This window comes from Filobasidium floriforme (assembly GCF_021052385.1).
Source record: "Filobasidium floriforme strain CBS 6241 chromosome Unknown HD553scaffold_11, whole genome shotgun sequence".
In the NCBI taxonomy this organism is placed as follows: Eukaryota; Fungi; Basidiomycota; class Tremellomycetes; order Filobasidiales; family Filobasidiaceae; genus Filobasidium; species Filobasidium floriforme.
In genome coordinates, this window is record NW_025763632.1 from 391,460 (window position 1) to 414,025 (window position 22,566).

A 22,566-nucleotide genomic window follows, 5' to 3' on the forward strand; every position below is an offset into this window, starting at 1 on the left:
ATCGATCCCGATGCACAGCCTCTGACGAACGTTTACCGATGTGATCCGACAGGGAGGAAGACATCCTGCCCATACGCTCTTGATCGCGCGACCTATGCGCTTGAGTGCAAGCCACTTGCGTTTCACTTGATGCAAGAGCAAATGCGGCGAACAAGAAGTTGCCATGACGCACTACGCTTGAACGAGACGTCTACAACCTTCCCCTGATCCACAATACTCGATTTCATTTTGACGGTATGGTCCACCGTTTGTAACGTTCGATGTATGGAACGCAGTCTTTCCTGGAGACGCGGTTGCAGAATCAAGCTTGAGTCACGCATCAGAGTGACGTCTCAAACTCTATGCCAACTTTCACTTCGATGAAGGACAACGATTCGCAGATGACCTGAGCTTAGCCAGTCGTCTTGCATCCGGGTCCACACTCAAGCCGCACACCCCCCGACGTTGGCAATAATTCGATCCGTGTTCAACAACGCCGACGTCATCCGTTCCCCACTACTACATGCAAACCGAGAGAAAGAAAGAAACCCGCCTCCCGATCGTCCATCGACGCGTCTCATTCGAAATCGTTTCATCCGTTGCTTCGTGTTGGGGTCCACGACAGACCGTCCGAGAGAGAGGAGAATCCGGTGTCCTTTTTTTTTTTGAGGATTCTCCCCGACACTTCGAGACAAACACGAAACCCGGGTATTTGGCTCGTCCCATGCTTGATGCAGAGGGAACGGCCGGGTACGAGAGCGTTACGCTCAAGCACCCAAAGCGGGGAAGGCCGACTCGTCGTTGACGGCGACGGCGGGGGCGCTCGAAGCGTTGTTACGGGCACCGCCTCGTCCACCTCGGGAAGCACCACCTCGGGGAGCTCGGTCGGATCCACGATCACCTCGGAATCCACCTCGACCACCTCGACCTCCACGGCCACCCTCTCGGGGCTCGCCTCGCGAGGGGGGAGCAAACTTGCCCTCGACCTCGAGGAAGACCTTTTCCTTCCTCTCCTTCTCCTTCTTGGCAGCGGCGGCCTTTTCCTTCTACGATGCATGGCCAAGAGATCACAAGTCAACGTCGTCAGCGGCCGCACGTTTCGAACCGGAATGTCGTCTCTGACCCCCTACTGACCTTGGCACCGGAGAAGAACTCCTCCTCCTGCTTCTGGAAGACGCTTCCGACAAACTCGCTGGTTCCGTCGACCTGTCGTCCCTCCAACTTGCCCAACTTGGCGTCCTTGGCGGCTTGTCGCTCGGCGAGGTACTCTTCGTAAGACTTGGTGTTGTCCTCCTCCTCTTCGGGCTTCTTCTCGGCCTCCTGCTCAGCGGCGGCAGGGGTAGCCTCGGCAGAGACTTCCCACTAAACGACGATGCCGTTACGTTATCATAGGTCAGTCCATGTGTACGAGTTTTGAATCCATGTGAGCCAGCGGTACTCACACCGGAGGGAGTCTGGGGCTCGGCGGCTTCCTTGGTAGCGTCAGTGGCACCCTCGACCTCGGCTGAGATCATTAAATAGCATTTCTAAATCAGCTTCGAATCCCTCTATACGTTCTCGTCACGTCCCGGACCCACCGGTCAATTCGGCAGCACCGTCCTCGGCTCCCCAACCGGAAGCGACCCTCTTCTCAGTGTCGGGAAGGGCGTGAGCGGATCGACGTCCGTCGTTTCGCCTCTCTCCACCCTGGTAACCGGCACCGGGGGCTTGGCCTCGGCCTCGGGTTCGGGTAGCACGGCCTCGGCCGGAACCCTCACCGTGTCCACGGGGACGAGCTTGTCCTCGCTCGTTCTTGCCAGGGGCTGTCAAAGGAGATCGACGATGTTCATGTCGTGTGAGCCCTGCATATTCTCTCCCTACGCAAACGTGTATCGACCGCAAAAGTTGCAACGCACCTCTTCGCTCGCCCTCGAAACCCGACTCGGGGTCGACGGTGGTAACCTCGGCATCGGTGGCAGGCTTAGTCTTTCCCTCGCCTTTCAAGACGTTCCTGGGTCCTCCACGGTTGTAGTACCCAGCTCGACCTCCACGGTTGGCAGAGTCGGTCTTGTTGTTGTTAGAGTTGTTGGCGGGGGTCTTGGAGCCAGGGACCTCTCGGGCAGCCTTGGGGGCAGCGGCGGGGGCGGCCTTGGGAGCGGCGACCTGTCGAGGGGTCTCACCGTCGTCTATGGAAAGAAGCGAAAGGAGTCAGATATGGCTCGAGGTTTTGGAGAATTTGGTAATTCGAATGGAGGTTGGGTGGGTTGACTGATGAGAGCCGAGCTGGCTCTCGGATCATATTGGATTATTGCCCAGACGGTTCGAGTCGATGTCCATGTCTCGTTGTCGAGCCTGAAATACGTGGTGTGACGTGTTTGATCCGGGCCGACGTTCCTTCCGGCATCATCCTCGCAGCACCCGTTCATCGCTCCATCTTGCTTCCTATTGCACCTCACGTCCTGTCTCCTGCTGCGAGTATGATCCTGTCGACCCCTCAGCTCGTCCTCATCGTACAGATCCCAAGTTGAAACGGAAGAGGAAGAGAAATCGAGAGACCCGGCCTGTTCGAGCACACTAACCTCCGAGCAAGTCGAAGGGGTTCCTGGAGATGACTTGGGTGGACATCTTGAAAGAGGATACCCTTGAAGAGAAAAAGAAGTGATTTCCTTTTGTTTTTGCTTTCTCTTGTAGAGGGTTGACCCAAAAAGAGCGAAGGGTAGGTAAGGGGTTCTGTTACGAGGTCGTGAAAGTCGAGGTCGAGGTCGCGAGTGTCAGTCGTTGGGGGGCAGCTGTGTGTGCGCGCGCGCGTGCGAGGGCCAACCTACCTACCTTGTGTGGCTGACGAGGATCGACTCTCTTGGGAAAGACTCTCGGGAAAAAAGCTATTCAATCGATCTCAGACGCTACTCTCTGTACAAAGTGCACACGCTCGACCTCGACCTTGTTGCCAAACCACTCGCAGCTCGCAATCGTCATCCACCATCACGTTGACACCACCTACAACCCCGGGCACCTCCTGGCTGCAGCCAACCAGCGCCCAGCACCCGCTTCGGGCAAAGTAATCCCGTCGAAACACCCAAAACGCAAGTGCAGCGACCATGCGCCTCAAAGCAGTTGGCTCGGAACGTAAAGTTCAAGTAGAAGCGCGTCGTCCTCCTTAAAAAATGACAAAGCGCGCGTATCGTTTCTATCGAATCTCACGAGGGGTAACACCGATACGTCAGAAGCGGTTGTCAAGAGTCATGATCGACTTCTCGCGTCTTGTTTGTTGCATTTGTTGTCGATCGTAGGCATCATCGTATGCAATCGTGAAACCGAGAAGCATGTCGAGGTGAAACATCGTCGAAGAGACATTCCGGCCCAGTATCACATCCGTTTGCTTCTGCTTCGTCTCGCAACTGCACCGTACATCCGGGCATTCCGCATACTCGGCTTCTTATCACTCGAGCTTCGAACATACAATAAACGACCTAATGTGAAAGATCGTGTCCGAACACGATGCATATGGCTACAAAATGACTACAACTTGGTACTACAACCGAGCGATCTATGTTTCGACCGCTCCGCTCAATCTTTATCCAATCACGGCCCTTAAAGCCCCCTGAGCCGTATGGTCCCACTCCCAATACATGACCCCGGCATCCCACCCCTTCTCTCTCGCCAACCCTACACACCGTTTCAGCTTTTCCGGCTCCATGTACCCGTTCGCCGCGCCCCCTCGGGTCAGCGGTTTGCCGATGACGAGCTTGTGAAGCGGGATCCCACCGACATTGTGGGTCTGAAAGACGGACGTGTCGGGATATTGACGTCCCGAGTCGAACAAGAGGTTTTCGCAGGTATGGTACTGGTCATCTCCTTGATTGTAGTATTGAATCTGTTAGGATCGTGACGCGGAAACGATCCTCGATCAGTCAAAAAGCCACCTGTTGACAGCGCGTGGTAAAATGGCAAAGTAGCTCACGTTGTAGAAATCGATACCGTCCCCGCATTCCCGGTGGACCTGCAGGTAACCTCCCTTCCACTTGTTGGCCGAAGTGAACCATGGCGCTTGCGGAGCGTGCGAGATCAGATACGGAGCCGGAAGGTGCGACCGGAGTTCTTTCTGAAAGGCTGCAACGTCGAGGCGGGTATAGAACTGTCAGTCGGTAATGCTCGTATGACCAGATCTTGAGACTTGTAACGCGCTCACCGACGATCCAGGGAATAAAGATGTGATTGTTCATGGCCTCGTTGTCTTCGAGGTCGATATCCACACCCGCCATGTTGTTCTTCTTGACCCAGTCGGCCAAGGACTTGGCGAGCGCAATAGGGTCCTTTCCGGCAGTGATAGGTTTGTCTACAAAGGCGTCGTCGTGCGTCAGCTGTCGCTCTCGATAAGATGCCGTCTTCGTTGCGACTCACCGGTAGCACCGAAAGCCGAGACCATCAACGTGATCCCCGCCTCCTTGTACCCCTTGATGACCTCTGCCTGTTCCGCTTGGCTCAGCCGCTCCCAAAAGGCGGCGTTATCGACGGCGCCCTTGTCGCTTAACCAGAACGCCAGGATAAACTTGTTGAACCCCTCGACGGCCGACCTGTGCGGCATCTCGGTGAGCCAAGCGTCAGAGTAAATGACGTAGTGCGAGTTGCGAAGGTTCGGAAGTGGGGTCGAGGTAGGTTCCGGGACGAGGGTGGAGAGGTTGTGAGATTGAGTGTGAGTGGGCTCGGACCATGTTGAGGTCGAGTTGGAAGCCACCACCGATGAATACGAGGTGGGTGTAGGAACAGTAGACGAGGGCACGTTCCACTTGACATCAGTCGGGCTCGAAGCGGAAGCGCTGGAAGGTACGGTCGAGTCGGCACTGCTGGAGGAAGCAGTGCTCGTCTTACTGGCGAGAGCAGCCATGACGTCGCTGGACGAAGAGATGTCGGCCGTGCTGGAGGAAGCGAAGGTAGCGGTGCTGGAAGATGAGGTCATCGTGAAGCCGGAAGTTGAAGCATCGACGGTGTTAGAGGGAACAAATACAGAGATGCTTGAAGATCCCGAGACAGATGTGTCGGAAAATGTCTTTGAGTTGCTGGAAGAAGTCACAGCCGGGCCGCTAGACGTCGATACCATCAAGGTTGACATCGCTGTGGCGTTGGGGCTGGCAATTTCTGCTGTCTTCTGCCACGCCCAGATGCATCCAGTGTCTCCTCCTTCGGTCGTGCAAACCTGATCGGCAGCGCAAGTCCGCATCGTCCCGAATTGACCTCCGAGGCAGCCTGGAAATCAACATACAGAGACGCGTCTATCAGCTGCTCGCAATGCGACAAGTTGTGCGAAAAGGAACAGGGATACTCACGTTGGAGGTCTTGCCCCTGACATCTCCAAGTGCCGTATTCGCATTCCTGTCTCTTATCAATCGCCTGTTTTCCGAATTGAAGCGCCTTGTTGGATGTCCGACGGTGGACCGATGCGGCGATCTCGTGACGTTTTCGAGGGTGTACCATTCGTAGAGGAGCTACAGATGACAGCGTCAGTTCACTAAGATGGTTCGGAAAGCGGTGGCAATCCGCAGTTATCACTCACAGGCTTCAACAGGTACCAGACCACACTCGAACAAGTCGGAGACCGCCAGGGTCAAAAAGTAAGAGAGTTGAAGGAGCTTCATATTATCGCAGAGGGTGTTATGTGATTCGATAGTGTCTCGTGAGATGAGTCGATCAGTCTCGATCGTTCGACGATATGGACTAGCGCAGATTAGACCTGATTATGGGTACGACCAGCGTACAGACTATGAGGGGGGAAGCATGAGAATAGCGCGAGACTAAGTGGTCATATGAGCAGGTACTCACCGTCGAGAAAAGACAAAGAAGACTCGAAATGGGAGGTGTCGCGCGGTCGGAAGTCGAACAAAAAGAATCCCGCGGTGATCGATCAAGGGGTTACCCGAGACGTTTCAGGTAGCGTAAGGGCTGAGGTGCAAGTCGCTATTGTACTCAGAGCGCTGTCAAACAACGGCAGTGAGATGCAAGTTGATTGGAACTCGAAATCACCCGAGGAGAAGGGGATGTGAAGTCACAGGTATCGCTGGCTGCTGCTACTCGAGCGTCGACTGTATTGAGATTTGGGTTCTGATCAACAGCGACGGATATATCCGAAAGGTAGAGCAAGAGAGCAGGAGGTGGACGTCCGGCGACCAGGTGAGATTGAGGAGAAGACGGGTGTGGGATTGACGGTTAGGATGAAGGTTTGAAGATGAGAGCGTGTGTGGGTGTTGATGCGATCTAGTCTGTGAGCTCCATACTCCGTGATTATATACCCTGGCGTCTCAGTTCGATCTGGACTGGCTGCGCTTCGGTATTGGGATCACGTGACTACTGATCGAGATTCGTCATCGTCTAAAACGCCACTCTATGGAATGCGGCGGCGGTTCGGTTTCGCATGTAGTGATCAGTAATGATCAGTGAGCGCCTGTTCCCTTGACAACCTGATTTTTTATTCAGGGTTTAAGATACGACCGTACAAACGGATTTGCCCGAGAAGCTCAGACAGGCACATGATATCGCGTGCCTAGTGATGTCGACATTTATCGTAATTAGAGGTTTATCAGGCGGAGATATATCTCTTTGGGATAGATCTGCTGACCCTAAACAAATGGCATGACAGGAATACGGATACATCGGGGCTATGAAAGCACTAATATATTCGCGAACAGTAGCTACACACGATTGATTTCCCATCAAAACAGAACCTCACATCAAGTTGGAAACAGTTGAACTCCGCTGGCCAATAGATGTCTCTGCTGCTTCTACCTCCTCTACGGTACTCGCTCCGTAATTCGACCTTGACATCTGAGTACGACCACCAGACTCAATGGTGGTGGTATCATCGTGTGACTCGGGGTTCAGTGTCCACATGGCCACGGTTCGCTCCGTCCGCTCCGTCCTTGAGCCTCTTGGCGAAGACGATTCAATCGAGAGCAAGAGCCTGAGCCCGCCATTCAAACCGACGTGCCAAAATACCTCGACCCTCCCAGTCTCGGCCCAGTTATTCCTCAGCACCGAATCTCCGGGTAGCGCCGTAGTCCCGCAGAATCCTTCCAATAATCCTCGACCTGCTAGAGATAGACGACAGCTGTTGAGAAAGTTGTATCTGAGAAGATTGATGTTTCTGGTGGGTCTCTCAAAGAAGTCGTTCTGATTATGGTCCCATTTGTACACTGCTGATGGTCCGAGGTACTTGTCGTCAACTGGATCCTGCGGTTGCAGCAATTTCCAAGCTGCGGCCTGTACACGGAATGCCTGATCGCCAAGCTCCTGGAGCAAGATCGCTAGATGCTTTTCACCATAGAAGTAAAACGAAGGTTTATAGAAGGATCTTGGCATTTTGGGTTCGAGAAAGCGTTTCGAAGGCGAACAATCAGCTGATAAAGGGATCGTTCATCTAGTACTATCTATGAACGAACGGGGCAAAGTAGATATGCTTATTCAAACCATCTAGCCTTTTGTAGGCTGTACGTAGCCCTTTGATCTCACTGCAGAACTGTAAGTGACAAAGGAAGCGATGTCGCATTTTGTGCGTGATCCAGGGGTAATTAGATCACAATGCCTTAACTACGCCTTTTCACCATGACGTGGTCATCTGAAAATGCAGGACATTACTTCCTTAGGGACATGACGGTGACTCCCAGCTGCATTTGTGAACCAGGAATCCCAGACTCCCTTTAAAAAAATTGTCTTTCGGTTGACATGCCGGCTCACAAGATTAAGCAAGCCGGCAAGACTCACCATGCGACATATGGGCACACATTTCCACACTGGAACTTGACATAACCTGATGGAAGGCAGACAAGGTGGGGTCCGCTCATTCTGCTCAACTTTCGAAATCTGGCAAAGGCTCTTGGGCTGTGTTTACCGCCTTGTACTACAGTATGTGATTGTGACGTTGCAACCTGTATGTAACTATTAACGCAAAGCGAACGGCAGGGATGACAATATGTATGGTGATATGGTTGTCCCAGCGGAAACAGGAATTGAACGGTTGTTTACGGCAAGATCTTGACTTCACATCGAATGTGCTTGCTTGTCTTCGCTGAAGTGATGGAGATGTGCATGAACATGATGGACAATTACCGGATAATTGCATATATACATGCTCAAAGACTTCTGAATTCGATAATGAATTATTGCGAATTATCTATTTGACATCCGTCGGAGCATCTATATACTGTATTCAAAAGGTTTGCTATATAGCTTACGTCGATGAAGTTCAGTCTGTAACTGTACCAGGCTCTAGTGTTTTTGACGTGAAGGCTAGACAGATCCAGTTTGACCAACAGTCCCAAATGACTACCTAAGATGATATACTTTGCGCCTGAGAATAACTCGAACCGGGATCGATTCAAATTCCGGTCAGGTCGGGCGAAATCGCTCAGGATCTCTTTAACCCCCTGCTCGCCGATGACTCTGATAACTGCCAGACTATCGGTTGGTAAACAACCCGGGAGATCCATCTGACAGATCCGGATCCCTCCTAGCAGACTCTGTAGTGCACGAAGGGTAGTTGTCCCCTGTAGCTGCATTCTCGACATTTTCAGACTTCAGGGAGGCTCTCTCGGACGGCATCTGATTCGTGCTTATCTCCTCCTTGTGCTGCAAGCCTTATATGGCCAAGTATGCCCGCTGTCTCTGATCTTATATGATGCGAGACATTAGCCCATGTTACCCACGTTAGTGGAATCCAATTGGCTAAAAGAATATCTGTCTTGATCGCTTTTCTGCTAGACTATTGCCTAATTATCGGCGGTTCATCACAGCCGTGAAGTCTCCTTGATGCACCCTTTTGTTCGCGATATCAGCTGATCGTCAAGCCGACACTTCGGATGCCTTTCATACCGCGTGAATAAGGATCGCCTGAGTCGATCTACCTCAAGCTGGAGTAAATATAGTGTCAGCTAACATATTCTTTCGCACTCGATTTCAGGAAATTTTCGTTCGAGCCGGGCTTCCACGAACGGCTCGTAGCGGCTGCGCTTCAATTCCCACTACATCTCCATCTGTGTCAGGAAGGATAATATCGCTTTTAAAACCCATCGATGGTCGAACTTGATACATCTGTGATGCATTTCTTGCGTACTTGTGCATGACCCCGTCTCGCTACGAGGAGCACCATTCAGCCTCATACGTGATTTCCAGCTCCTGATCGGGATCAAGGCGGGTATTCACTGCGCGAAAATCTTGAAGAGCAGAAATCCTGTTTATTCACCAACAGGCTTTTTATGATTTACGTATTGGGACATTGGATCACTGCTACACTTGAGTATGTCTTATGAAAGAGTATTCGTTTCTTTCGGCCAATGAGCAGACCCAACATGACTTGCGACATCGGATAACTATGCGTGCGTGAAAAGTATTGATTCCCTGTAGCTATGAATCGATAAAAATCCGCAAGGCTTTAAAACGTACAACGTGTTTCGACTTCTGACGGACACTCGAAACTAATCTGGACCAAACACCGAACAATTCAAGTCACGGGATTGAACACCGTTGAAGAAGACTTCGGCGAAATTCTCACTTCTGAAGGCTTTTGTTTTCGCTAGACCCGTCGGAAGCTAGACTACCCTGGAAAGGACCGAATTCATCGCTCGATCCTGATTTCCTACTGCTCATCTCAGTCAGGTCGGTGGCACCCTCATCGCTCCGACTCTCTGTACCTGCATCCTTAAAGCTGCCAAAGGATTCTCCCGATCCCCTACCTGGAGCTTGATCCCCTGACTCCTTCTGAGAGCGCCCGGCGGCGAGGCTCTGCCAGGAGACTCGCGTTTTGAAGTCGCCGAAGGGTCCTACCCATTCGGCATCTTTCCTATACATGAGCTGAACCCATCCCGGTTCGATGTCCTGCCATAGGACACGAGGATCGCAAGGGAGCTCCAACTTGATCATCCTTTGATCGAACGATACATTGACCATGTCCATCGCGAATTTCCGAAACTTTTCCATCGCTGCGTCGTTGAGCCCCAGGTCGCGAAGCACTTCATAGTCGCTTTCCGGATGCTCTTGTTGTTGTCCTTCAGGGTGCCTTGGTTTCTTCAGACGAAAGCATGTCGACAAACCCCATGCCTTGGGTGTAGGGTATACAACCACATCAGCGACGTTCTGTTGACCTCCGACGTTGTATACCATCTTAGCGATCTCGTCCAAGACAGCCCCATCCTGCACCCATTTCTTCCTGAGCCAGTCAAGCTTAAGGTCCTGGTTGCGCACGGTCGATTTCTTCCATTCTGCCATTGTGAGTTCTTCAGTTGTATCAGATAGCGTTGAAGATTCGAGATTGGGAATTGTCTTTGTTCGCGACAATACGAGGACCAGTCATCGCTCGCTCATGCGTTGTTTTCTGCCGGAACCCTGTGATATGTACTCGAAGCATTGGCGATGGTAGTTGAGAGAATCTGCAACTCCTTTGTTCGGAGCTCGGATAGGCTTCCCAACTCATAAATGTCGACCGGTCTCCCACAGTCGACACTTGACCTCTCCACTTTTGCCCGCGGGCTGCCGAGCGCGTCGTCTAGCGGTCTTCACCACCTATTTCACGATTCGAACATAAAAGGAAAGACAAGAGATGCATACCGTCTGAAGCCACAATTGTCCGATTTCACCCGGACTTGTTGAGCAAGATCAACACAGCCCCGCCATATTCCCTTTCATCCCCTGACGGACGGATGATGACCGAAAGTCCTTTGACGTATTGCTCATACTGAGAAGCTCCGGTTTCTCCCGATATTGTGCTGCGCTCATCTTATTGCGATCGTATTATCATGTTATCAATCATGTGATGAGTTGCCGTCCAATTCTTTCACTCGAAACGAAAGATCGTCGTGAGGACGCCACTTTGCGCTTACTTCCACGCGCTGATAGCCAATCACGCGACCACACCAGACGAGATTCGGATGATACCGCCTCTAGATACCACGCTTTGCCAGTATAGATCGTATGCATGCACATCGTATCCCGTAATTAAGACTTGACAACCCCGCCTATCTCACCCCCCTACTCTCCCCTCGCGCTCCAGACGCCAACCTCTCCATCCTCCCCTCCGGCTATCATCACCTCACCATCCCAATCCACGCTCAGCAACCTCTCTCCCGTTCCACCCCCGACAATCTTGTTGTCCTTCCTCGGCTGTTTCTTCACGCTAAAGAGGGCTTGTTTCGGGGATCGGACGTCCCAGATCTGCAGGTGCCCCGAGTACGATGCGGTGGCGAGGGTAAAGGAAGAGGTCGGGTGAGCTGTCACCGAGGGGGTCGCTGCGGGGGTCGGCAGGGTAAGGGAGATGACCGAGGCGGCTGAAGCGGCGATAAATAATCGTCGTCAGGTCAGTTCCTCGCTGACATCAAAGACGACTCCAAAAGTACGACTCACATTCCCTAGCATCCCAAAGACATACGACCCGGTCCATGTGACCCGTCACCAAACTTCTCGTCCCAGCCATCTGATCGATGCACAGCGCCGCTCGCTCTTGCGGTCCTTGCTGTAAAAAAGCCGTATGCGAGATACTTTTCAGCTGACACACCCTTCCCTTCACCTCGGAGCCATCGAAAACTCTAACAACTCACCTTGACAACCTCACAACCCCCGCTCTCCACATCCCATCCCCTCACGCTTCCATCCCATCCGGCACTCCAGACGGTTCCAGTCTGCTCCTTGTCCCAAATACTCCCCCCGATCCGTCCGTTGTGTCCCCTGAGGACCATCTCCGGTGACTTTCGGTACCCACCCGAGTTGGCTGCAGGGAGCCCGTTCACTTGTTCTCCATTCGGTGTCTCGGTGGCGGTAGCGTCCTTGACATTGAGTCGTCTCTTCTTCGACCGCCTGTCCACTCCCGTTAGATAACTCCCCGGTTCCGGCCCTACTTCGTGTCGTTCTTCCAGCGGTTCTTCCCTGGTCGGCAGCTTGAATACACCCAAGAGGCCGTCCCAAGATGAAGTGAGGACTTTGGAATAGTCGAGCGAGGGAGAGAGGGAAGAGACGGGACCCGTGTGGAGGTGCAGCGTCATGATCTCTTTGCAGCCTGCGGAAGGGTCGACGTGGGAGGCGAGGTCGACGAGTCGATCTGATGGGATGGAGAAGATGTGTGTTTGTCGGTCCACCCCGCCTGCTCCGACTAGAATGGGAGCGGACGGGTCGTAGGCTTCATGGGAAGGATGGGGTGATAGCCAGGATGTGCAGGTCGATCCCAGTCGGGTGGGGAGCGGGAGGGTTATCGAGGGTGGTTGAGCATCGTCCGAGGCGGTGGAAGTGGGATGCGTGAGGGGGATGATCTTGGCATGAGAGAGGTAGGAAGAGAGAAGGATGAAGCTGATGGTCAAAATTGAGCGCGGGAGACACAATCGAGATGTAAGTAAGCATGCATGAACGAATGACCAGACGTATCTCGAACCTGGAACTCACCCTGGTCGCTTGATGCTGACGCCCGACACCCAATCGTCCTGCGGATACGTTCCCTGCTCCTTGGGCGGCAAAAGACTCTCGACATACTCGACGTGCAACGTGCTCTCCATGTCACCTCCGCGCCTGTTCTTGACGTACGCCTCCAGACTGCCCCGTAACAACTCTCCATCGACGATAAAGTCAAAGGGAATCGGAGCATTGGGATTGAGTACCTTGTTGATCAGAGAAGAGAGCTGAAATCGACGCCATGAGGAAGGCAAGAGATAGGTCGAAGAAGGGATAGTGTGGGATGGGTTACGGGTGAAGAGGTTGATCGGGAGTTGAATGTCGGTCGACGACGATGCCGGGGTGGCGGCGGTTGACATGTCCATGATGCTCCTGTTCTGACTGCTTAGCTAGTTTTTGTCACCAACGAGTTGCTTGAGTGGACCAAAGACGACTCGAAAGTAGGTAGACGCTCGAAAGACGTCGAGAGCAATTCGAGTTATCCCTCGGTCGTTCAACATTTCTCCTCGAGATGCGCGTCGCCCTCGAGCGGGGAGTCTTGCCGGCATTTAAAGCTTACGTTATGCTTACGTTATCCGTATCGAATGATGTGTCATCCGCGGATCGGTGCCGAGCCCCGTGGTATCGCACCGCCTTGACCCTCCTCGTCGCCTCTCGCAACGACATCATTCATCATATTCATCATCACTTGGACTTGATCCATCCAGTCTCGACAGCAACACCCCGACCATATACATTCACGAATAGACACACGATGGCAGAGACAGCAAAACCTATTCAAGTCAAGCTCGTACTCCTCGGTGAGCATCTCCCCGCACTCCAGATCGACAACAAGAGACAATGGACGTCATTCCCTTTCTGCATCCGACCACGACTTCATTCCAACTCCATTACCATTCCTGCTCTAGTCTCTCATCATGCACAACCACAAGGACTGGGAAGAGAGCTAATACTCGTATCATTATGTACCGTATGAACTCGCAGGCGAAGCGGCCGTCGGGAAATCCTCGGTCGTCCTCCGGTTCGTCAATGACGATTTCAACGAGAACAACTCGCCCACCATCGGGGCGGCGTTCTTGACGCAGAGTACGTCCGTGCTTCCGAGGTTCATAACGGACGTTGGTCGCTTCGTGGTTGCTGATCAACGTGATCTCGGGGACTTGGTCTGGACGAACAGAATGTCGTTTGGAAGACAAGGTCATCAAGTTTGAGATCTGGTCAGTCTCGACATCCCTCTTGTCCATTGTCCGTATTTAAAGCCTAGACTGACAAAGAACGACTTTCTTGATGTACTCCGCTACTCTGTAACCATGTCATATGGATCACGGGGAATTGATGTTGCCATCATGGTTGAGGACATATAGGGATACTGCTGGTCAAGGTACGAACCGGTCCTTGGCTCTTTCGAATGCGTGACTGTGTGCTGAACCTTTCATTTACTTCTCTTTACTTGATCACGATATCCATTGAAATCCACCTTGTGCTGCAATCCTCGCATCACATTGCATCACCATGATATACCAAACTCGGCCTACCTACCATCTCGACCGAAACTCCAAATCCCGCGCCGACCATAGAACGATTCCACTCGCTCGCACCCATGTATTACCGGAACGCTGCGGCCGCTGTCGTGGTTTACGACATCACCAAGGCCGTGAGTGACCCTCTTCTCTTCTTCACCTCCAGATTGCAGCCTTGTCTCATCGTGATTCAATGCTTTGAGAGGCTGACATGAACCCATTCTGTTTTCTTTGGCATTCGAAGAGCTCTTTGGAAAAGGCCAAGGCGTGGGTGAACGAGCTGCAACGCCAGGCGAACCCTAATATCGTCATCGCCCTCGTCGGGAACAAGGTGGGTTTCTTGGCTCTTCTCCGCGACAAGTTAACTTTTCGAATCTGTTTACTGATGACCGTACGGGTTTCATGTCTCTGTCTCGTTTTCGACTCTGTCCTGGATGACACATGACAGCTGGATCTGGTCACGGAAGGACAAGCCGGTCAGGGCAGCAAGGACGCCGTCTCGCGCGTCTCTCCATTCTCGTCCACATCCACTGGCGAGGCCAAGAAGACCGACAACACCGACGACGAGGAGGCGGACGAGGAAGAGGGACAAGAGTTGGCAGATGTGACGACAAAGAGCACGGCGGACAGGGAAGAAATGGGTTCTACATCCAGTCAGAAGGATGCGGAGGCGGCTACTGCCGTCCCGGCTGTCACGACGACGGATGATGCCAACCCCAACGTCAGGCAGGTCTCGAGGGAAGAAGCTGAAGGGTACGCCAAGGAGGCAGGAGGGTTATTGTTCTTTGAGGCGAGTGCCAAGACGGGCAAGGGGGTGCAAGAGATCTTTACCGAGATCGGTACGTCCCGCAATCTCTTCAAAATCGACTTGATGCAAGGACCACCGAGCTAAAATCTCGCTTGACGTCTTGTGCCGCAGCCAAAAACCTACCGATGGACTCGATCGCACCAAAGTCCACTCCGGCTGGGTCCAACGCAGGATCTCGTCGAGCGGCCGGTGCGGCGGGTTCGGGTGGGGCGAACGATGGCAACAGGGTCAATCTGGGCGAGCAGACGCAGAAACGACAAGGAGGGTGTTGTTAAGGGTACTTTGGGTACTTCCCGCTGCGCCTTTCCTCTCGTCTTGCCTCGCCTGAATTCGCCATTCTTGGCTTTGCTCCGCGCCTTCGGGACTGACCCACTCTCAATCGGTACCGGGGGTCTGCGGAGCATGTACGTGTATCGGTTCCACCCTTGGTCGTTGCTTCCACCTATCTTCCAGCGCTAGAGATGATCCTACTATACAGAATGACTTTGGATTGTCTCTCATCGCTTGTGTTTGTTTTAGTTTGTAATAGTGTGTTTGTACCGAATAACATAAAGCCTGTTTCAAACTTTTCCGGCTCCTTCGGTCGGTCCCGTTTAGAGGTTTCTCGTATTTCTCCTCCATTTCCCCACAAGTGACGGAAAGCTTACTGTCGTAAATGGTCGATCGATACACGTGATACGTAAAATGCAAGGATACAACTGAGTTCTGAGATGAGGGTGCGGGCTCGGCATGTTCCCTCTTGGACCTGAGTACAAGTAGATATCTGCAAGATGGGAGGAAGTTCGTATCTGTCTATCCTATGAGTTTCGATCGAAGATATCTGCGCCAGGCAGATAGAATCAGGCTTTCGTTGATGATCATGTCCATGGAGAGTAACCGTAGGCGTTGCTTGGGCCGCCGTTGGCCTGCGGGAAAGGTTAAAGTCAGACATGGTCGAATCAAGAGCGACTTGGTCGCGAACTCACGTAATGGACTTCGGGTGCGGGTTGAAAGTACGTGCTATCGCGGGTCGACAGGTCTCGTAGAGGGTTATTGAGCAACAAAGTGGGACAAAGCTCATAGCTGCAAGGATAATCATAGGTGAGCTGTCCATAGCCATATGTTCGTTGGCAGTGTCGTGCAACCTACACATCCTGGCTGATGGCGTTTCGAGGCTGGCCGCGACTGTTGTCTGCCCGTTGAACGATGTGCAGCCGGGCCTCTGGCGAGATCATGTCCTCCGTGTAGCCCCTACATCGCATCGCGCACGACAGTTAGCTCTAATTGTGCTAGGATTCGCGATCGAGGGGGCTCACAATGGTCCTGGAACTGGGACGCCGTGTTCCGGGTTTGCACTTGTTCCACTGCGATTGATCCGTACGATCAGTATCGCATCATCTGCCTTGCGACTTCAATAGACTCACTCCCAAGAACACCTCAAGTCTTTGGCACAATAGATCTGGAGCAGCCTGCCGTCGCTGATGTGGCGAATCTCCATGAAAGGCGCGGAGAACAGCACGACATAAGGCGGGTGGAAGCCAACGCTCTCGGGTCGTCCCTCCCACTCGATCGCCCTCATGTCTCGATTCGGGTATCCGTGACGATCAACAAAGAATCCGAACGTATCATAGACGAGCAGGAACTCGCTCTCGGTCGAGCGGAATATGCCCAGAGGCCGAGCTCCTGCTTCGCATCTCGATCTGAGAGCGCCAAGCGCAGCGTCATTCTTTACCCGCGCCGAATCAAAGACTGGAATCGATCCGGGGTTCAACCTAGAGTAGCAGCGGGTTAGCTTTGTCTTCCACCAAATGACCACAAGATACGCACTCGGTGAGGTCGATGATCTCGAAACCTTTCTGGCAGACGACGATGAGCTTGTTGCGGAGGAAATGTACGTGGAAGGCCTCGGACGGTACGAAAAAGTCCTGCATAGAAGCAAGGTCAGGTCTAGATTCCGATGCATAGCACTCTCGTGCCAGGTCATCTCACCTTGTACACTCGGAACCAATCGTTCTTGGCATTGAGGAAATGTGTAAACGCTCGTCGGTTCCGGTTCTCGTCCATCTCTCGTCCGGTTATAGGTTCCAGACAACGGAAGACACTGTTGAGCTACGACTCGCGGACACAAATAGAGTCAACACTATGCCTGACTGTTCTCTCATTGTTACGACTCACGCCTTTCTTGCGCAGATAGACTACCAGAGTGCGTCCGCTAAGTTGGCCACAAGCAAAGTATTGCACTTCGTGCTTATCGCTCAGCTTCTGGTGACCTCTCGGAGGTGGACCCGTCGAATGACTCGAAGGTACCAGCGACTCCATGGGATAGGCAAGCAGGGTCTGGAGGTGGTGAAGGCAGTCAGTCTCTTGTTGTGACCGGTTTTGTGCTTTGGCGAGACATACCTTGTTGGATAGCACAAGGAACAGACTGAACTGCTCGAGCACAGCACACTGCGTGACTGCTTTTACATGCAAGACTTTTCGAAGTGCTATGAAGGGACGACAGATCAGCTCCACTGTAGCCAAGGACATGAGGACACCGCTACTTACATCGCGGATCCGACCTCAACCCAATCCAAACCCCTTCCGCGCAACCGATCGCTACCAATTCCCGATTGTCGACAGTACCTGCGTCACGATGATATAGGCGTTCAGCAGCGGTCTGAGACAGGCCGAGCGGAGATCAAACCCACGGAACGGAACAGAGCAAGTCACTCTGCCAGTGAAAGCTTGCTGATCTTCCGGTCGAACGACCGGGTTGGTCCCGTACAACGAAGAGGCGTAGAAGGTGTCGAGCGCTAGCGCATTCAATTCAAAGATCTGAAGTTATCGACAACGACTATGTCAGCATGTGGCGTCAACAGCCATTTTCAATGGGGGCCTACTTTGTTGGCTTCTATGTCGGCACTACGCAACGCCTTGGCATGAAGCAATTTTTGCTGCCATTCCTTCCTACTCAGTTCGGAGTCGGCCCATAACGTATATTGCCCACCCAATTGCCCCGATCCCATGAAACTGAAAGTAAAGGGATACACCGTCCTAGACTCCGAATCGGACGCCGGTGTAGTGCTACTCTCATGCCGTTCGCTTCGGAAGGTCCTCAAAAGGCCGACCCGTCTGCTCTGTGGAGGGTCGTGGAAACTTCCGAGCGTCAGGAGTTCTAAGGGAATAGGCTGGAGCATAATCCTACGTCAATTCATGTAACGGATGGCTCTGCCGGGATGAAACCAACCTTCCGATTGATGTAATACCGAGGTGGTACGTTGGAGCTGGTTTTCGACTTTCCTAGTTTTGTTAAAACAACTACGTCGCGATGACCCAGACATATAAGTCTCGATGGCGTGATGTTTGATAACATGGAGTACTTACAAAAGTTGTTGAACAGCAAAGCATGCAGTTCAGACCACGAAGCCGCGATCGATCCTTCGGGTTGACGTAGCAAACGACCCTTGTGGACGAGCTCTCTCATGGGGTTGGTCAGATCCAGGTCGTTGACGATTTCCTTGCCGAATTTGCCTCCAGACAGCGAGTCTGGAAGCTGCCATAGCGACACTTTGGCCGAAGATTCTTCCACTCCCTTTTCGATAAGCTTTCCTTGGGAATCGATTAGTTCGACGACCTCCGGAATCGTGAATATATCGAGGTTGTCCGACTGGTCCGTCCGAGTAAGGTGTTTCAAGATGTCCTTGAGTAGCAGAGTGTATCGCAGAAGACGCGGCACCGGTCTGTATGCGAAATGTCCGATGTCCTGCCTATTTGTTCCAGAGGCATTGCGGCATTGCTGTTGATTACAGATCAATGTAAACGATCCTCAAGACAGCACGTCATGCTTTCTATTACTCACGTCTAAAAAGGTCGCAAACTTTGGATTCGTCCTTCGCTCCTGTTCCCAAGCATACTTTGCTTTCGGATAATGGCTCCCGTATTCGATGATGGCATCCTGCCAACGCAGAGCAGCATCATAAATGAGATCACTGACTGACCCGACACGAGGGTGTTGTTCCTCTTGTCGTGCGTGCAGCTTTTCCAATAGATCGGTGTGAATCTCCAGGAGGCTGCGATAGTTGTGAAAAACATCGTCAAGGAAGATCTCTAGCCGCAGTCTGTCCACGATCGGTTCATCTGCCGAGCGAAGACCGTCGATATAGACCTGGAAGTGGTCGCATGAGCACGAGCACACGCAATGGTGGTCAGGCATAGTTCTCAACAAACCGTTTCGATAACCCGCAGATCCGCCACATAGGTCATCTCTCCCTGGATCAACTCCCATATCGTACTGTCGAGCGGAAGAAGTTTCAGCGGCAACCCACAAAGCCAACTTACTCAACCGTTACTCACTGCTGCACCTTCTTCTCATCTTCCGTCATCACTGCTATATCCTCGACCGACACGAACTCTGACCAAGGCTTGTCCAGCATGTTCGCCTGATGTGCGACCCTCTCGCGCTGAACCAAGGCATCTTCCGTAGGCGGAATCTCTTCTCGGTTGGCCGATGCTTGCCACACTTTTAGCTGGGCGGTTAGACTCAGGTTTCGAATCGCCTTGATCGCTTCCACCAGGAAGGTCGCGTCGGGGCTCTCGTGGGACGTTTCGCTGAGGATGGCCTCCAAGATTTGAGGATATCGGTTGAGCTGTGTAGCGGGTCGTGTGATCAGGTATTTGATGTCCATTCGGCGATTCTCGTTCTGCCTGACGACTCGCTGAGAACAAAGAACTTTGGCGTCAGTATTGGCCGCGCCTTCAGCTCGACTGATAGACTCACGTCAACAAAGAACCTGAAATTCGAGTTGTTTGCCAATTCTTCCCTGAGACGTTCCTCGGCTCTTGGCAATCGACCAATATAATCCGGATACAGGTTTCGAAATTCAGCAGCCGCTGTCAGGTAGACGTCGCCGATGGTACTGATGATTCCACCTTGTTCGCGTTGCCTCTCTGTGAAGAACTCCAGCAGACTCGTGTTGGCAGCCCTCAGTTCGAGGATATTGCCGAACAAGGTCGAAATCAGATCCTCGAGATCCTTGAGCGACCTGATGACAGGAGGCTGTGCTAGCCTGAGCGGGCTGATGAAGAGCTGTTGCCGCGATACAGTAAGCAAGGTGCATCATTGCGATTCTCGCAAGACCTTCTCGACTGACCGTCTCCACCGCATTTAAATCGGCTTCATACTGCTCCTCAGCTTGAATAGCTTGGTATATGATGCTGTAGGGGTAGCAAGCCGTCAATACCGGAGACGAGGCACTACTACTTCGGTACCCACTTTTGACGTTTCTTCTCCGACTCGGACATCTGATCGATAAGCACTTGATCCACTCGCCGAGACCAGGTCTGCGCTCTCGGTTCTCTTGCCGACGTCGTGCTCTGAGAAGTGCTCGTCGCTTTGGTCGACGAGAGGAACGTTTCCTGATCATCGAGAGACTGTTAGTAGGCCAACATTGATACCCTTCTTCCCGTGACATACCGGACTGATCTTGTATGGACACATGGGCGAGTAACATCCTCCCGTACCTGCTCCTTGACAACTAGGACTATAACACTTGGTCGCCATGGTCTCGACGCCTCTATATCACGGTCACTTGGATAAGCGGATTATCGACAATGCCAGGATATTCACAACTCTGCTTACGTCGGAAACTCGTAGGTACTGCCGAGCAACCCCTCAATCTCGTTCATGAACTGATAAACGTCTTCGATCGAGTCGCTGAGCGGTTTGTCGTCCCAGTCGACCTCGACGAACAACAGCTGTTTCTGCAGCGAGTGCGCCACAGTCACGGCGAAACGCCGATCGTTGCTGGACGACCGGGTATGCTCTGGCATGAAAGACTGAATAGTGGTCTGCGATAGCGATTGATGGTCCGATTAGACACGCGTCTTTTGCTAATAGTATATGTACCTCAACTTACGATAACATCCCGTCCTGTGAAACTTTTCGGCCAAGGTATCCCTCCCTTGATATGGCTATTCCTCTCAACCCGATCCCTCAACTGCACGCTGACGTGACTCAACAAGCTCGGACTGAAAAAGTTCATCTCGTTCTGTTCCTCGGCTTCCTCCTCGTCATAGTCTTCTTCCATCTCTTCATCGAAATAACCATCCCCACCGACCTGTCCATCCTCGCCCGTAACCTCGCTTGGTGAAAACCCTGCAGCATGTGATTGATGCAGAAACAGCTTGTTCTGGACCCATCGAGCCGGAGGTCTTCCTTCTTGATTCTGTTCCAGCCATGAAGGAGCTAACGAACCTCGATGTTGCAACTGAGGATCCCGGGAATAGGTCCTCCGGTGCTGCAACCCGTTCTCCCCCGGGTTCGAAGGACCTTCCCCGAAAGTCCTCACAGATTGCGGGAGGGATACCACGCTTTCCCTGTGCGTCGCATCTCCAGGTCCTTGTCCATAAGGGTGATCGTAGCTTCTCTGCTGTTCCCTCCGATTTATAGAAGTTTCATCCGTACTCTGACCAGAATTTGAGTTGTATGAATCGGAATGCAAGAGATGCGCCTCGCTCTCTTGCCTCTGATACGAGTCCACGATAGACGGCGAATACTCTTCCGGCTCGTCCGATACGGAAAGACTCGCAAGATACTCCTGGCCAAACGAACGCCCTTGCCTAGCAGGCTCTGATGATTCTTTCCGGGGAGGACTCTTAGGTGGAGGTGGGCCGCCGAAATAATCCTGTTGATCCCTTCTTCCCGTAGGACGTGGTGTGACCTGTCCTCCGTCTCCGTGATCATCGCCTGGCCTTCCAACCTCTGCGTACCTAGTTTCTGACTGCTGATCCGCTAGTTCAGGCGGGGGTGCCATAGGATACACGGGAGGCATCCCCGGTCCCGTACCCATTCCCATTCCCATCCCGGGGAATGCGGGCGGCGGAAGATACCCCGGCAAGAACCCGCCTGGGGGTACGAAAGGAGGAGGAACGGGCGGAAGAGATCCTGTCGGGTACATAAAGTTGGAAGCAATGGGGCTTCCATATGTCGGATTCGGTAGGGAGAATCCGGGGAAAGACGGAGTGACCGGGATGCCAGGGTAGCTGAGCGGATATGGACTCGGGGAAGGTAAAGGGATTGATGGTGTGCTAGCCGCGGTGGTATTGCTGAGATATGATGGATTGGGAGATGGGATCGGGGGAGGTAAAGGTCTTGAAGAATACCTTGTATCCGTGCTTGAAGTCGCATTCGGGTTCGGTGGTAACGGTCGTCTCGACGAAGCTGTAGAGGCACGCTTCATGTCGGTGTCGACGCTCTCCCCTCGTCGACCGGGATCAGGCAACGTCTTGCGATCCCCATTGATCGTAACCTGAGGAGGAGGCCCGAAGTCCCAATCGTTCAGCACCACCGGACTGAATCCTGAAGCTCCTGGTGGCGCAGGTAACGGTCGACGTCCATTCATGCTAGACGTCCGGTTGCCCGCCGAGTCTTTGGGAGTGACCGGCAAGGTTCGTCTACCCAAGCTGGCGTGCTGTGCCACCGGGATCCGGGGGGTGATGGGCGATATAGGACCATCATAAGGCGGTCTGTCATACTTGAGGTATCCTGGTGGTAGGTCGCCATTGCTATCGCTGCCTACCCGGTTCACTGACTGTCCGTACGGCTCGTCGGCAAAGTCGTTCAGGTCGGTCAAAGCCGGTCGCAAGTGAGGTCTGTGCTGCTCGTGGCCGGCGACTCGATCATCGTTTGCATACAACGGAGCATCCTGTTGATATCCCCTTGACTGATCGTAGTGAATATTGTTGCTCATGGCCCTTCGTTCTTGTCGATACGGATGTGATTGCCGAGTCTCATCTCCCAGGTCGTTGCTATCTTCAGGCGCGGCAGAGGACGATCCTCGGATCTATCTTGGCAACGCTCGTCTCCGCAGCAGAGAGCTATGTCGGAGAGGATCAAAGTCGAGG

General features: G+C 52.9%; 7 protein-coding genes across 7 annotated transcripts; 1 reads left to right on the top strand and 6 right to left on the bottom strand.

Annotated features, from left to right (window-relative positions):
- Window positions 1-636: 636 nt before the first annotated feature.
- On the bottom strand, window positions 637-2,882 carry HD553DRAFT_311461 (uncharacterized protein). The gene is made up of 7 exons (XM_046179970.1): window positions 2,788-2,882; window positions 2,538-2,688; window positions 1,875-2,144; window positions 1,557-1,781; window positions 1,422-1,483; window positions 1,114-1,341; window positions 637-1,025 (listed from the first exon to the last, which is right to left on the bottom strand). The coding sequence occupies exons 2-7, from the start codon at window positions 2,581-2,583 to the stop codon at window positions 747-749; spliced, it is 1,110 nt and encodes a 369-aa protein (XP_046036568.1). The 5' UTR covers window positions 2,584-2,688; window positions 2,788-2,882; the 3' UTR covers window positions 637-746.
- A 329-nt stretch (window positions 2,883-3,211) lies between these two features.
- Window positions 3,212-5,836, bottom strand: HD553DRAFT_32433 (glycoside hydrolase superfamily). The gene is made up of 7 exons (XM_046181474.1): window positions 5,776-5,836; window positions 5,510-5,714; window positions 5,283-5,441; window positions 4,360-5,202; window positions 4,148-4,294; window positions 3,920-4,068; window positions 3,212-3,832 (listed from the first exon to the last, which is right to left on the bottom strand). Exons 2-7 carry the CDS (start codon window positions 5,589-5,591, stop codon window positions 3,533-3,535), a joined length of 1,680 nt encoding a protein of 559 aa, XP_046036569.1. The 5' UTR covers window positions 5,592-5,714; window positions 5,776-5,836; the 3' UTR covers window positions 3,212-3,532.
- Window positions 5,837-6,429: 593 nt separating this feature from the next.
- Window positions 6,430-8,513, bottom strand: HD553DRAFT_324031 (uncharacterized protein; the record flags this gene model as incomplete). Its single annotated transcript, XM_046181453.1, has 6 exons — window positions 6,430-6,493; window positions 6,680-7,260; window positions 7,459-7,465; window positions 7,711-7,756; window positions 7,838-7,874; window positions 8,181-8,513. The coding sequence occupies 6 exons, from the start codon at window positions 8,511-8,513 to the stop codon at window positions 6,430-6,432; spliced, it is 1,068 nt and encodes a 355-aa protein (XP_046036570.1).
- An 831-nt stretch (window positions 8,514-9,344) lies between these two features.
- On the bottom strand, window positions 9,345-10,466 carry HD553DRAFT_311464 (uncharacterized protein). Its single transcript, XM_046179971.1, has one exon. It carries the CDS (start codon window positions 10,207-10,209, stop codon window positions 9,493-9,495), a length of 717 nt encoding a protein of 238 aa, XP_046036571.1. The 5' UTR covers window positions 10,210-10,466; the 3' UTR covers window positions 9,345-9,492.
- Window positions 10,467-10,762: 296 nt separating this feature from the next.
- On the bottom strand, window positions 10,763-12,790 carry HD553DRAFT_284503 (WD40-repeat-containing domain protein). Its single transcript, XM_046178204.1, has 4 exons — window positions 12,370-12,790; window positions 11,535-12,276; window positions 11,341-11,449; window positions 10,763-11,264 (listed from the first exon to the last, which is right to left on the bottom strand). The coding sequence occupies exons 1-4, from the start codon at window positions 12,738-12,740 to the stop codon at window positions 10,969-10,971; spliced, it is 1,518 nt and encodes a 505-aa protein (XP_046036572.1). The 5' UTR covers window positions 12,741-12,790; the 3' UTR covers window positions 10,763-10,968.
- Window positions 12,791-13,103: 313 nt separating this feature from the next.
- HD553DRAFT_311467 (GTP-binding protein ypt5) lies at window positions 13,104-15,268 on the top strand. Its single transcript, XM_046179972.1, has 8 exons — window positions 13,104-13,175; window positions 13,360-13,461; window positions 13,553-13,592; window positions 13,740-13,756; window positions 13,953-14,029; window positions 14,140-14,226; window positions 14,344-14,734; window positions 14,815-15,268. Exons 1-8 carry the CDS (start codon window positions 13,130-13,132, stop codon window positions 14,976-14,978), a joined length of 924 nt encoding a protein of 307 aa, XP_046036573.1. The 5' UTR covers window positions 13,104-13,129; the 3' UTR covers window positions 14,979-15,268.
- Window positions 15,269-15,641: 373 nt separating this feature from the next.
- Window positions 15,642-20,912, bottom strand: HD553DRAFT_272326 (Dbl homology domain-containing protein; the record flags this gene model as incomplete). The annotated part of the gene is given in 21 exon segments (XM_046177756.1): window positions 15,642-15,765; window positions 15,832-15,933; window positions 15,999-16,091; window positions 16,107-16,324; window positions 16,506-16,607; window positions 16,672-16,791; window positions 16,858-17,019; window positions 17,083-17,168; window positions 17,230-17,307; window positions 17,588-17,852; window positions 17,912-17,982; window positions 18,049-18,460; window positions 18,524-18,829; window positions 18,892-18,955; window positions 19,081-19,379; window positions 19,442-19,750; window positions 19,815-19,878; window positions 19,937-20,079; window positions 20,138-20,237; window positions 20,303-20,511; window positions 20,580-20,912. Coding segments are annotated over 21 exon segments (3,660 nt in total), but the record flags the coding sequence as incomplete, so codon positions are not given.
- Window positions 20,913-22,566: the final 1,654 nt, after the last annotated feature.